Source organism: Pinus tabuliformis, chromosome 1_2, assembly GCF_031772625.1.
Source record: "Pinus tabuliformis cultivar Carrire ecotype Pingquan chromosome 1_2, CPIR1, whole genome shotgun sequence".
NCBI lineage: Eukaryota > Viridiplantae > Streptophyta > Pinopsida > Pinales > Pinaceae > Pinus > Pinus tabuliformis.
Genome location: NC_142298.1, coordinates 382,410,636 through 382,426,133, shown reverse-complemented (window position 1 = coordinate 382,426,133; position 15,498 = coordinate 382,410,636). Strand labels below are relative to the sequence as shown.

The window sequence follows — 15,498 nt, the reverse complement described above, 5'->3', positions numbered from 1 at the left end:
CCACTTCAGGAGCAGATTCAAATGAAATCACAAAAAAGTTCATCTTGCACTTCCCAAGCCCATCATTAGGACTTAGGAAGAAGTCATCACAACATGCACAGAACCAGTCTTGACATGAAAAAGAAAGTTACTTTCACATTCCAAACTACTCTAAACCAATCTAGTGTTTGAGCATTGGGTTTCTTCAAAAAATCTCATCTTCTCTTGCTCCACATCCACATTGAATTCTCAAATGCCAACATTGTCATCGATTTGACCACATGAAAGATCAATGTTTTGATCTTCACCCTTGTGAGCATTTTCGAAAACATACTCAGCATTCAAACATTTTTTCCAGTCACAAAAAACCTACAAAAGCAAAGATTCACTTTAGATGGATCGTTTCTTGGCAATAGTCCTCAACAACCAAGAAGATATATCAGTCATATCGTAGAATTCATTCTCGAGTATTGACACATCAACGGAGATATTTTCATCTTCTCATCTTCTATTTGAGAGGGGGGAATTGATAGTCAACGACTAGTTTCGAAGTCATATCAAGTGAGCCTGATCCACAACCAGAACCAAAGCCTAGAGCCAGAGTCAAAGTTGTAGCCAAAGACAAAGCCATGTTCCATGAGTGTGATATGGTTTGTTTTCATCCTAAAACAACCATTTGGTTTGTGGTCCTCCTGAAACCACCATTCAATAGAAGGCTTATTGCTTCTACTAGACAAAAAAATTGTAGTCATCTTCAAACCACCATTTCAACAGTTTGTGGTCATATTAAAACCATCATGAGGGAGCACTTCTACTTTGTTGAAGACATCAGCCTCTAGCCATATTCAAAATTGTTCCATAAACTACTTCGAGCCAAGTTCCAAAGTTAGTGGTCAGCCTTAAACCACCACAAGTAAAAGACTTTGGCTTCTACTATCCATTTGATTTATGGTTTTCCTTAAAGCACCACCTGTATAAGACTTCGACTTCTACTACCCACTCGGTTTGTGGTCTTCATTAAACCACCATATGCATAAAGCACATCCAACATTGGTTTCTATATACCTCTATATTTTAGCTCTCTTCTTGGACTCAGCATACACCCCTTCAAATTAAAAGGGGAAATGTTGGAAATATAATCCTTAGAATTATGTAAATTCATATTATTCACTTGTGAAGAAGGTGAAAAGCCACAAGTAAATTTGAAGAGTCATGAGGAGTCCAAGAGACCTCTTGGATGATGAAACCAATGACCATAATGTTGATTTGGGGTAGCATCAGATGTGCTCTAGCCATGAAAATTGGTGGAGAGACTAAAGCACAAGAGACTCCAAGACCCAAAAATGGTTTGGGGAGATTCTACTCGGTGAAGGAGATATTAAAATAATTAATATTTTTAATGGGTTCCTAAGTCTAAACTTAGGAAAATAAAAATATTAATGGGTATTAATATAAAACTGGGTTAGAAGGTTCTAAATGAGATAGATCAAGCAAAATCTAATCTTAGCCATTGATTAGAGATGTAATCTCAGCCATTGAAGAATCAACAGAAAAAGTATAAGAGGAGGCTTGAGGGTCAGTTGGAGAGAAACCAGAGTGATCAGTCAGTTCGAATTTCTAGAGCGGGGTTTGCTAAGAGAAATCGAACCAGTGATCAGAGTTGCAGCGAAGGGCAATGAGTGCAGGGCAGAGAGGCAGAGATAGTGTTGGAAGACCAGCGCAGAGGCAGAGAGGCAGACGCAGAGCCAGCAGGAGCCACGCAGAGGCCAGCAATGACTGCGCAGAGGGCCAGAGAGCCTGCATGAGTGACGCAGAGGCTGCAGAAGTGACGCAAAGGGCCAGAGAGGCTGCGCAAAGCCTCAGAGAACTATCACAAAGGGTTTCAGGCTGACGCAGTGCCTCAGAGAGACGTTGGAGAGAGTATCATGGAGCATACTTTCAAAATATCTTCTTCTGAAGAGAGGTATTACTACCAGATTATTTTCTCTGTCGGGTGAGCTAGTTTGGCACCCAGTTGTACTCAAGAAAAGTTGCTTAATAATAAAACCCTCAAAACTGCTGCACTAGTTTTCCCAAGTTGGGCTTTTCCGGGGACGATTGTCAAAAAATAACGGTGTCCCTTATGTGTTTGTCTATTTCTTTCAGCTGATGATCTGTAGATGGTTGAAACTGCATTGTGTTTATTTTAGTATTTATATGGTTAAATAACTTGTTAGTAATTAAACAAGTAGGCAGAATAAACCAGATAGTGTAGGAAAATTTCTAACGGGTTAGACTTAGAAATTTCAACACATACATTGTATTAATATGTATATAATTTGAATAATATATATATATATCTCACGCTTATCAAATCTTGTCTTCCGTTTTCATGAGTTAAAGAGGAATAAACAGTGCAAGCATAACAGTGCACATTATGTCATTCATCCTTCTAGAAGACAACTTATAGCATTATCCCATCGTCCAAACAATGTAGGACATCTTGAATAACATTAATCTTACCTACTCCCTTCCAGTTCACAGCAAACCAGTCACTATCAGCAATGCTAATATGAGCTTTCTTCATAAGAGTCCAATGTTATTGAATCCCTATAAATATTGGCAGATTATTCATAAGAAATGCTTTCTCCACTTGGTCTGAGTGTATATGAGCTTTATACCAAACAACTGAATAAATTCAGTGTCTTCTCACTAACTAGATCACTCATAATGGTTAAAACCTATTTTTGATCAGGTATATCAAATTAGATTGAACTATAGTTATTCCAAAGCATGTAATAAAAAATGCAAAATAAATGAAGCTGTGAGGGTTTGGGCTAGAAAGCAGAGTTAAATTTAAAACAGACTTCCCACCCGCCATGTTTCAGCCTTTCAGGGTGACTAAGGACCCTGCAAAGACAACAAAATCATTTCCTGAATAATATTCCAAACATTTCATAAAATGCATGTTTGCATCCTTGCAAATTTTGATTCATTAAGACATCCAGGAAATGTCCATTGAACAAATAATATATGAAATATTTGATAAAATGTTTCTCGATGGTTCTATGCAGTCAAAGGGAATCCTATTTATAGAGTACAAAAGGATAGGTAAGAGAATACCTATACATATCATTAGATTATAATGATCCACGTCATTTCTTGCCAATCTTAACAATATCAGTAATATCAGATGCATAAAAGAGCAAAGGCCTCACTATTTTTAGATTGCAGATTTCAATTGTAACATCCTTCAACATGAAAGCACTCTCCTCTATAAATTGTGTATATGTAATGAAAAAAAAGGAACGAAGCCAAGATAGCAGTTATGACTGAAATGGGTATCAATTGACCCTATGCCAAATTGTATTCTATGGACAGTTGATTTAGATTGCCAAAACAACACCAATAATTTATCAGTAGATGAATCCTCAAAACAGATAGGTGTTCATAAATGATAACATTTTTCTTCTAAGAAGAAACAATCAACTGACAAACTCGCGTCTAGATTTACTTCTTATTTTACACTGGAATATGTTTGCCTTGGTAGGGATAGCATGCAACTCACGTATAATAAGATTTATCCTTTGCCACAGAGCTTTTTCCAACACCCCGATTGTCGAAAGAGCAGACCTGGATAGAGTTCTTCAAGGATACTTCTTCATCCTTATTATGAACCAAAAACTCTGGCATTTTTTGAGAATCCGAAAAACTAGAGCTATGTGATTCATCAGTTGAACATTCTGCGTCATCTCCATCTTTATCCTTTGTGTGACATACTTTTTCTTCATTTGGAATGTCAACCCCTGTTAGGCCTTTAATTTGAGGATACCATGAATCATGGGTACCAGCCAAACCTGCATGTTCAAAAATTTTGCATTGAAAATCAAGAAAAAGATGTAATATGGCACAAGCTCACTGGTTAACCAAAACTTAAAATGAGAAACGATGAGACAGAATGCAATACATTCTCAATAATCACATATATAGTTCTTGGTACCACTCTCTTAATCTTCCCCTGCATATTGATGTTCTTTCCAATAGGAACTCAAGATTACTAGAGATCAGGTACCCGACACTGAGCCAACTATGTCTCATCACAGTAAAACTCCTATTAGAGATCAGTTATGGAAGTTGAAAAAGTAAATATGTTTAGGACAAGCGATAGGTAGAACATGGATAGTATCATATGATGATGACTGGGAACTTTTCCCTTTTTTGCATTTCCAATTCCCATGCATAGGCAATGTTCGTCAAATCTGACAATTATAGTCTAGAGATAGTTCAGTCTTAATAAGTGATTGATATCTACAAAACATGAGCACCAATTGGTATACCATTTTCACTCGTAGAATTAATCTGTATATAATACAAGTGACAAGGTTAAAAGCTAAACACAGGATCTGTACAACATAGAAGCAGCAGATAAATAGCATGCATATTGGTTGGGAATGCTGGCATGGCATTGTCTTCATATCATATGGTTTTTGTGAACAATTTCATTTTAATTTTGCAAATAGTGACTGTTCCTCATTTCTAAAAATCATGACTTAAAGATTGTTTTCTCAATCAGTACTCCATCAACAAGAAACATCCATAGCAGGAGACTACATTACATATAAAAGATAAAGGCGACTTTCAGCTGACATTATGTGGAAGCGGCATTGGCATTATCATTGATTCTTGCATACTGTATTCCATACATAGCCATATTAGGCCAACATACAATCCAAAAGAATGATATGCAACCCCAATCTCTACAACTTTCACACAATAATAGGCCTTCAAAAGTCAGTGATTGTGGAGAAGAGTGCTAGATAATATAATTTTAGTAATTTCCAATGGGACTCAGAAGTACAACCAATGTACAATCAATGGGACTCAAAAGTACAACCAATGTAAATACATAGGAGGAGTACAAAAGAAACTCCTAACCCAATCTACAAGATGCATAAGGCCCAAAAGCTAGACAGTAGTACTAAAAAATAATACAGATTCAAAGCAAAACCCATGTTGAACATATAAGGCAGATGTAATATCCCAGATAGAAAAATTCTGAGAATTAACTCAACAAAGATGCTATATATAAAAATCCATTCATTTAACATAAGATTGTCATGTAAAATATAACAAATATAGTTCGGCAATTCAACAATATGATGAGCAGAAAATAATCTCAGCTTTTATTATAATAGATAAATTGGGGTTTACATGCCAATGCAGCCAATATAGCTGAGATGGAAAGTTGGCCTCAAGAATCTGCCCTGAAACTGCACTGGCCTCCCAAAACTGGACTGAACTGCAATTGCTAATCTCTCCTGTGAATTTTGGATGAATTCACCAAGGGGAGAGATGGGTACTCGCCCACTCTCATTGAACCGCCCAAGGGTTGCCATCCTGGGGCTATTGCTGAAGCTGCAAACTCCCGGTTCTCCAAACATCTCCACAAGACAGAAGCTCAACTCCAAGATGTCTTCAAATCGTCTCCTCCTCCTCTTTTATAGATTTGATGGACCGCTCTAGAAGCCTTATTTTATTATTATTTTAATTTTTAATTACTTAGTACGTTTTCCCTCCTTAATTTTGATTAAAATACCTTTTTAATTCCGGAAAATGGTAAATGGGTCGTCATCCCTCCTCAAGCCATTGAAAGTCACTTCCCACCATCTCATCCTGTAGATCTTCTTGTTTTGGTTCCAATGAGCTATTATACTAAGTATTCCATCAAGTATTCCTCCTGGAATGCCACCTTAAGTGTAATTAATTGAGTTAGGCTCAATAATAACCCCATTTTCCGAAAGTTGTCAGAATGCAACGAAACAAAAGGCAAGTTGTGCGGATGATGGAATATGCCAAGCAAATGCCATCAGATCCCATAAAAACTCCTCAAAACCCTATAAAGCACCTCCAGAAGCTCCTAGACCCGCTGATGGAGTAAACTTGCTCATGTGACCTAGCTGCCTCCAACCCTGGAAGTCCATACTGACCACGCCATAAGGGAAACCGGAAAAAGGAACATGGCAGTAGAAATCAAGACACATCTGAGCTAGAAGCAAGATAAGAGGGGGAAGAAGAAGAGGACTCCCCTGTCGTGACCTCAATCACCAAGAAGGGTTTGATATACTCTCTTACAAACTCATCTAGAGAGAAACTAACACTAAGGGGACCAGGGTGGATGATCTTGGGCAGACACCAATTGTCCACCACAACTCTCTATAGGTCATTGGGGGAATAAGGTAATGGATCTTAGAGTATTTGAAATGGTGGAGGGGCAAGTAGTCGAGTTGTGTCATGCACAAAAGGCCCTAGTGGGAACTGGTCTAGAGGAGCTTTTTTAAGAACATACACAAAAAAGAGCTTGTACGACCTCTAGGCAACTAGATTTACAAAATCAATGTGCATTGTCAGCATGGCTAAATAATAGAAACATTTCTTATGAAGCATTCCATATTTGAAATGAGCAAATAAGGTTTAAAATATATCAAAAACTATTATTTTTGTTGGAAATGCAACATATATTAGATTAGAAATCATTATACATGTAGATCAAGATTAACACATCTGGGCACAGTAGATGCCCCTTCCTACATAACCAAGGAAATCTAGTGATCCTTTGAGGGAATGCATTAGTGGAATTAGCGGAACCACAACACAAACTGCAAGATGTTCAACTTAGCATCCACACAGTCACTAATGTTAAGGTGCAACAAATGAGTTAACGAACACGGAAAGTAAATTAAATATCCATAACGTAAACAATGATGCAACAATGTTAAACAAAAAACCAACTAAGAATTCTCATTAACTGATAAAAAGGTGCAAGAGGTTGTCATGTCCCCATTTTTATTCTTCTTCATAGTACAGCCAGGGTGGATTTCCAGGACAGGGGATGGCCAAGTCAATGGAGCAAGTTTATGTCATCAGGGGTCCTGATGGAGCTTTGAGTTGTTTTTATGGGATTTGATTGCATTCGCTTGGCATATTCCATCATCAGCACAGTTTTCCTTTCATTCCATTGCATTCCGACAACTTTTAAAAATCAACATTATTATTGAGCATAACTTAATTAATTATGCTCGAGGTGGCATTCCGAGGAAATTAATTGATGGAACACCTCAGTGTAATAGCTTGTTGGAACCGGAACGAGAAGATCTACATGATGGGACTTTTGGATGTGAGTTTCAGTGACCTGAGGAGACATGGTGGCCAATTTACCTTTTTCCCGCATTAAAAAGAATATTTTAATTAAAATAAAAGAGGGAAAAGTGCTCCATGATTAAAATAATAATAAAATAGAAGGTTCTAGAGGGGTCCATCAGATCTATAAAAGAGGAGGAGGAGGCCATTGGAGGACATCTTGGATTTTGATATTGTTTCTTGTATGAGAGGTTGAGAACCCGATTCTCTACTCCATTGGTAGCCCCAGGACAGAAACCCTCGGGTGATTTAGTGAGATTGGGCGAGTACCCATCTCCCCTTGGTGAGTTCACCCAGACTTCACAGGAGAGCTTAGCAGTGGCAGTTTGGTTCAGTTTTGGTGGAGGGCTCGTGCAGCATTGGAGCAGATCTCTGAGGCCAGTTTTATCTCAGTTATCTCAGCTATTTTTGTTATTCCAGCATGTAAAACCCAGTTTATACATTATAATAAAAGTTGAGATTATTTTTGCTCATTGTATGATTGACTTGCATGCATTCTCTTGTTCTATTTTACATGGAAATCTTCTATTTATGAATCGAAAATTTACCCAAAGTATTTATGAGTTAAAATTTTGAGAAAAACCCAAATTGTTCCATTTGGGACATTATAGAGGCCTATGAACAACATCAAGCTACAACAACTATTCAAGTCATATAGAGGCCTATGAACAACATCAAGCTACAACAACTATTCAAGTCATCAGCGAATCAAATCCTTTACAAAATTTAGATGGGGTATTTATAATCTAACTAAGGGAATATAAAACAATTTATTTCATGTTTTCTATATTCCATACCTCAAAGAAATTTGAGAAGGAAGATGATCCATTACGATTGTTGGCATTCTATGCACAGACTGATGACTTTTCCAACCTTATCAATGCACCTATTTGTTTGGATGTATCTGCAACAAAAATTAGTGCACTGGGTTCTATGACAAAAGTCAAATACTAACACAACTTATATTTCTTCTTGTATGGATAGGTCACACAAGTTTACATGATAATGGATTTAGCACACTAGTGAGAACACCATTTCTCATTTTGATCTGCGTCGAAGGTTGACAATTGCAATGTGCATTCCATGTTGATGTTGTTGTGCTATTTTGCACATCTGATTCAACAACCAAATTTGCACACCCATAGATAATTTTGGATGAACTTCTTATTAGTACAATTCAAACAACCATGGACATAGTCAATCCTAGACACCTTCCAAGATCAAGCCTCCTCACATAGGATTTATTGGTCCCCAACAATCGTTCTACCAGTTAGATAAGATAACTATATTAATGTCCAACAAATGACCAGAAAATTAGGTCAATAAGACTGTTGAGTACAATTATGTCAATACAAGGAGTACGAATTTGTCTCAAATATAAAGAACAAGAGATAAAGCAAAACATAATGTCTAAATGCTAAAACATGGAAAACCTTTGACTTTGAGTGCAAGCGGCCATAGAAAGGAGCCAAGGACAAGGTCACGATCCACTAGATCTATCTCTTCTAGCACTAAAGGTTGAATGAAGAAATTAAAGATAGAATGGTGGCCCAAAGGAGAGTAGGGGGTAGATCTAGACCCTTTGTTGCACTGTTGTCATGAAGAAGTAACTTTTCACTAGTGCCTACGGGACCTCTAGGGAAGGGGAATGGTCCCTTAAGTCTGCACCACTCTAGAGTTCAAACCAATGTTGTTATCAGTATCTCTTGGTACCCTTCATTGATGGAAGCATCGTAAAGAAGGAGGTAATTTGTTGGACAATATTTGGTTTAGGAGGTTGGACAATGTGGGCATGAAATTTGAGTGCCTCTTGTATGTAAAGAGATAGACATCTTTGGTCTGATGGGATCCGTAGGGAATGCATTCAATGGAGAAGCATGCAATGGGGCCAAAAAATGAGTCCATCCCTCATCACCATAGAAAGCCATCTTCAGATGTAACCCACCTTGAGGGTTTATCCAAGTGACCTTTACATATTTCCTATAGATATCCTCTCATATGACTTTATTCATCTCGTATTTGGTTGGTAAAAGGTGGTCGAGCACACACAAGGAGTACCTGAATAGAGCAAGTTGGTCCATCATAATATTAACTAAAGCAAGGAGATACAAGTCTCCAGCATACCAACACAGAGAGTAAGTTAAAGGATTAGCTACTGCAATGGACCTCATATGAATTGTAGGCCAAGTATGGATACTAGTCACACCCATACGTTGTATCAATGAAGCTTTGAACCCGATATAGAAGAGTGATGAGACCAAACATTGTCTCAAGTCGAAAGGGGTGAGCTCCAAACTCTGCAAGAATAATGGGTTGAGGAACTATCTACTTGCTCCAAATAATGCAACAAAGGATGATGGTTTGTGCTCTCTCTACTAAACACCAATCAAACTCTAGTAAACCAGGTCCCCAAACCTCAAAATCATATAAAACTGTGGGTTGAACAAGAGTTTCTATGAGTGACATCTTGGCCAATATATTTTGAAAATTATTTTGAAAATTATTTTGAAAGCAATGCCTCTCAAGAATGGCCAAGGACTCATAGCCCTTGTTGATTCGAGGTTGAAGTGCATGCCACAAAATAAAGTGAGGTCCTGTGACTAGCACCCCTAGATAAGTATATGAGCTAGTGATCTCGATCTCCTCTCCTTTGAACAAGAAATGGTGATCAATGAGGATATCCTTCAACACCTTGAATATCATGACCTTGGTTTTGCCATGGCTAACCATCAACTAATGAAGATCACAGAAAAGGACCAAGGCATTCAGTTGTCTCTACAATTTTTCGAGGTATGGGGCTTGAAGGACCACATCATCTACAAATATCAAAGTAGAAATCAAGACATGGCATAGAACGCAACCATCATCATCCTAGTTGTGCTCATGCAAAAAGGACCCAAGCTCATCAAAGTAGATCCCAAATAGTGTGGGAGACAAGGGGTAACCCTGTTTTACCCCAATTTGATATGATCTAATATGTACCACTTGCTAGCCTAGGCCAATAGTATTTTTAGCTCAATCTGATACAATCTCAATGCTCCTTGTCTAGTTGCCCACTCTTCGTATAGAACTGTATATTCTTATCTTAGAGCTTTGTGCCAACTTCAATAACAAGCTTTGCAACCACCAGTATGACATATTCTTCCTCTTCATCATCCCAAATTGATGGCTCATGAAGCTTTAGGATATCCATATTGAACACTAGATGAAAACCCATGCAGCGAGCATATCCAACTTGTTAAATGATGGTGTAAGGGCCATATCCAAGCAACTTAATTTTTTTTTCCTTTTTGGAACACTATTCGTAAAGAAAAACCCAAACTTAGTCTCGTGTCAAATTGGTGATCTATGCAAATTTGATCAAGCCTAGCATTACACTTCCACTAACTCTTCTAGAAAGCTTTTTGAACATGATCGTGAATCTTACAAATGTAGTTAATGAACATTATAACTTGCCCATGTGCGATAACTTCCTTCATCATTGTTGCCTCAAGAACAAGGCCCAATATAGCTAATGAACACTTCAAAGAAAATCAAAGGCACACTTAAAAGGGCAAAGTGCACTTAGCAATTATAACCATGTTTCACATATGGGATTTTGAAATCCCTTATCTTCAGATGATTATGATAGAATATTTGCAACAATTGAACAATGGTGAAATTTACAACTTCACTTTGTTCATTCTTTGTGGACTAAATCAACTACTTCCCTTTAGTTCAGTATCCATCAATATCTACAATGGTTGTCAAAAGTGGTTGAGAAAATAGTTGAAAAATCTCCATTACAATTGAAGATACTTGATGATGGTAATCCAAAGTTGTTAATTTTAGATAACAATGGTATGTTCTATGCTTAAGAGCAATTTACTTCAATTTTTCTTATTAGCCCAATATCAATGTCCAGATTAGCAATCACATAAACATGATAGTAATTGCAGATAGAACATAAATAATAAACAGAAGACAAGCCAAGACAAGAGGACACAATATTTGGCGGATGCCAGGGAAAAACCCCAATTTGGGGAAACCCCTCGATCAATTCTTCTCATTATTCTTCAAAAGTTCAACAGAGAGAGTAGAATATACAAAATTCACTTGCCCAAACATAGTCAGATCTATCCAATCAAACTACAGTCAACAAGATGCCCTAACTAGAAAGTCAGCACTGGTCAAATCAATATAATTACTCCTCCAAATCAGCTCGGTCAAACCCAGTCAATTTGGCCTCCAACAATAGTCCAAATTAGCCCAAAATAGTCTTGAAGAAATTGGTCAAACTTGGTCAACGCACAGTCAAATCTGCGTCAAACTTGTTGCAGTCAACGTTGGTCAAACAACACATAAAATCTTGGTTTTTGTGCCCAAATATGCGGCCTGCCCAAATAGAGATGTTCACACAAAAATCGCAGTCAAACAGGGTCAAACGTTGCCCGGTCAACGCTAGTCAAACTTGCTGCAACTTGGTCAACGCTGGAAAACAGAAATTGCAGTCAACCCTTCACATGTTGTCATGTCCCTTCCTAAATTAATTTGGAACTAGACTAATTATTGCATTTTGGGGCCAATTTTGGAGATAATGGAGCCCATTCAATTTTTATTAGGAGATTAGCCTTAGGATAAGTTATTTTGTTGTAGTTAAATTACACAAGGGGCCACCCACACTAGGGAAATACGCACTCCCTAGTTCGGTTTGCATGGAGGTGGTTAAGTGAGGGCCCACGATGGCGGTAAAATTGGAGGGAAAAATGCTCCACGAAATCTATATAAGGAAGGCAGCTCTCCTCATTTGATTCATCTTTGGCATATTGAATTTCTCTTTGGTTGCTCGAGTTGCTTAGACGAGTCACTTGCTGTTTAGCAAGAGTTCTTCAAGTGAAGAGCTCACCTTTTCTTTGGGGAACTTCGAGTGCCACCCTAGGAAGGTTTTTCTTCATTTCTTTAGGGGGAGGATCTCATTGTGATTTCCAGCTATTGCATTCATCTCTAGGTGGTGCGTATTACTAGAGGACGCAGTGAAGAGGAGGTCGATTTTGCTTGTGGTGTCTTGCAATGGAGTTTGGGTGAGAGATTTTCCGAAGAGGTGGCATCAGAGGATTGTTGGCATTTGGGAGAGTTTTGGAGCTGCAAGAGTGTGCTACCTTGCAGGGTGGCTTTCGCACTTCCTGGGCCAGTGCAGAGGCAACATTGGGTGCTCACGTGGAGGGTAAAGTATCAGTCTTTGAGGCTGAAATTCACCGTGGAGGTTAAGGGAAATATTTGGAGAGGTGATTGCCGCATTTTTAGAGCTTGGAGGAGGATTTCGTTGGTGTTCCTTGTAAGCTATATTCCTTGAGCAGCTTGGAGGGCATAGGGCCTATTGGAGGCCGAAATTGGAAGGTCAAAATCCGGCCAAACCATTTCTGGGTTTTTTTGGGTTTTTGACAAGGATCCCATATATAAAGTTTCAAAATTTTCTGAGCACTGTAGGTGGGGTTTTCAGTCGTATCTTTTCAGAAGACAGTGTAGAATTGGTGGGGATTGCAGAGTGCCTTTGGGGGTCAATTTTGGGAGATCAAAATCGGGCCAAACTACTTCTGGGTTTTTGTATGTTTTGGTCAAGAAGCTTGGGGCTGAATTTGTAGCATTTTACGAGCAACGGAAATGGAGTCTCTTGCAGTTCCTTTCCAGCCAGCGGTGCAGTTTTCTGGGCAACACAAAGCATTAGAGGAGTAGACATTTTCCAATACTTGATATCATTGTCTCATCACCTGGATTCCGTCATGTTTTCCATTGAGGCAAGTCCAGGTGCATTCATCCATACTATTGTACTTGCTCCATTGATTAATAAAATGGCTCAGCTGGTTCTACTTCTTGAGTTTTTATGAGCATGTGTTGTTTGTTAAAATTTTCTGCATTGATAATCGTTTTTGCTTTATATATCATTGTTTGTTAAAGTTAGGAACATTACACTTGTGTGGAGGAGGAGAAGGTTGTACTAAAGTTTGTACAACCCAATCAGATGAGGAGAGAGAGATATGCGTGAGATGTATAAATGTCCAAATGAGGTAGATGCTCCTTCTATTTATAGGCAACGTTGAGGGTGAAGAGACATGACTTTTGGGCTTCTGAGCCTACATTATATTGTTGACCAACCTTGACAATTTGTCCATAGAAGAAATAATTTCATAATTCCATTTATACATGTCAAAATGAGATGATCTTTAGATCAATCCTACACCCCTAGGAAAGAGGAATCCAACAAAAATATCATCTCCATCGTATGAGTTGTCTGAGGTGAAGTTTGGCCCTAGTTTCCAAATTTAACACTCCCTCTCAACTAGGGAGAACTCCACCTGCCAAACCATCTGACAATTTGTACCATCCCTGTCATCCCTGCTCTACTATGCTCTGCTGAACCATGAAGAAATAATGAAGAAGAAATGATCAAGAGTGTATTATACCACTCTCCACTGACCCGAAGTCAGTCTCCATTGATCCCAAATCAATATCAAGCATCCTAGCATAGGGAGTACAGTAGTACATGATGCGTCCATCGGTAGTATTATGGTCCCTATCCTCATTTCCCAATTCATTGGCCAGATGAGGTACTTCCCATGAGTCCCGAACTACATAGGTAGGATGTATCGACAAGAGAAGGTGAACCACTCATCCTGCTCATATGCCATAGGAGAAGGTGAACCACTCATCCTATGCATATATCAACCATCATGGGGTATCACAGGGGAAGGTGAACCACTCACCCTGTACACAACACCACTAGAGGAAGCTGAACAACTCACCCTATACACAGCACCACTAGGGGAAGGTGAACCACTCACCCTATGGTTGCTCATCGCTCCAAGAAGTACCCCAAGCCCCCCAGAGCTCTTAGAGCTCAATATCTAACTCAAACGGGACCCTCATAAAAGGGTCTCTCCACGACTCCAAGTCATTCACGAAAGGTTAATAATTTGACCTTCCCTAGGGGCTTCGTAAGAATATCTACGACCTGTTCATCAGTCCCAATGTGACAGAGCCTTATTGCTCCCCATTGTACCTGATATCAATATGCTTGGAGCGGTCATGAAACACGGTGTTGACACTCCATGTCAACTACCCCATAGCTATACATATTTTCGCGCGTGGATTTCCGTCATGTCCGAGCACTCAGATGATCCACAAATTCATCATTATCATCTATATGTACACTGGAGTTTTGTAAACCCATTATGCATTTTGTAATGTAAATGATCCTAGTAAGACAAATGTATGTAACAACCTAGGTAAATTTATTTTTCTGATGATGATTTCTATCCTAGGAGGTTTTTAGTCTCACCGATTCATGTGTGTTTCTAAACACGGATGATCAGCAAAGTTTTTCCCTCCAACTTCACCCCAAAGCTAAGGTGGATTTTGTCGTCAGGATTTTAAATGAGTCCTAGTGTTATTTATCGAATCTCTGTAAAAGTGATTTGGGAATAATTCTAACTATTTGGTTAGATTATTTTATTACAAGTCACTTAGTCTACTAGATCATATTTTGTGTCGCAGAAATGGGTAATTATTGAGGGTCTATAATGAACGGGTGTTCCCCCTTCATGGGTTAGAAATGTAATATTTCATGTAAAAAATATTTAGTGCATGGTCCCTCATAGTTAGACACCATGGCTAAATATTAGAGGGTTGGAAAAATTAATAATCCCCTCATGAATCAATTAATTAACATTTCTGACTAAAATAAATTAAAATGCTAAAGCTAGAAATTTAATTAATTTCGGTCCTAGGAAAAATTAAATTCTCCAACATTTAAAATTCGTTTAAAGTTTTTAATTTTTGGAGGTCCTCGACCAAGGGAATATTGAAAATTTCAAGATATTTTGAACCCTTGGGCCATAGTAGTTAAGTCAAAGTCAACTTTTTGCGACAATTAACTCAAAATAATCATTTTTGAGTTAATTAAAAAGAAATTAAAACTGAAATTCAAATTTCTTCAAAAAGTAACTACAAGGGCTGAACTAATTTAAAGAACCATTTCTGAAACTATAAAGATTGACTGAACTGTAAATATTGTAAAGGAGTTTTATAGAGCTATCTATCCTGAACAGAGTATGAAACCTTAAAAAAAATTCTGTTCTAAATTTATACAAAACTTCATATAACTAATTGATTGATTCGATGATAAGTACTTACTTGGTCTGCTGCAGATGAAGATGTTTCAGAACTTCTCCAGTTCGCTCCCGTTTACCAAAAGACCGAAACCACGCAACCAAACTGAGCAGAACCTCATTACTCAGTCCAGTAAGCTTCTCAGTTGAAGCAGACTGTTCCCTTGTGCCCAGAATCCTCAGAACAACCAACGCTCCT

General features: G+C 38.3%; 1 protein-coding gene across 1 annotated transcript in view; it reads right to left on the bottom strand.

The window, feature by feature from the left end:
* LOC149205969 (alpha/beta-Hydrolases superfamily protein) overlaps positions 1–15,498 on the bottom strand; it is a 217,051-nt gene that overhangs the window by 180,041 nt on the left and 21,512 nt on the right. Inside the window, exons 2-4 of the mRNA XM_089397554.1 lie at positions 3,527–3,815; positions 2,826–2,868; positions 2,482–2,539 (exon numbers count right to left, since the gene is read on the bottom strand). Of these exons, the coding sequence (XP_089253680.1) occupies positions 2,482–2,539; positions 2,826–2,868; positions 3,527–3,815 (390 nt within the window). The remainder of the gene's footprint in view (positions 1–2,481; positions 2,540–2,825; positions 2,869–3,526; positions 3,816–15,498) is intronic.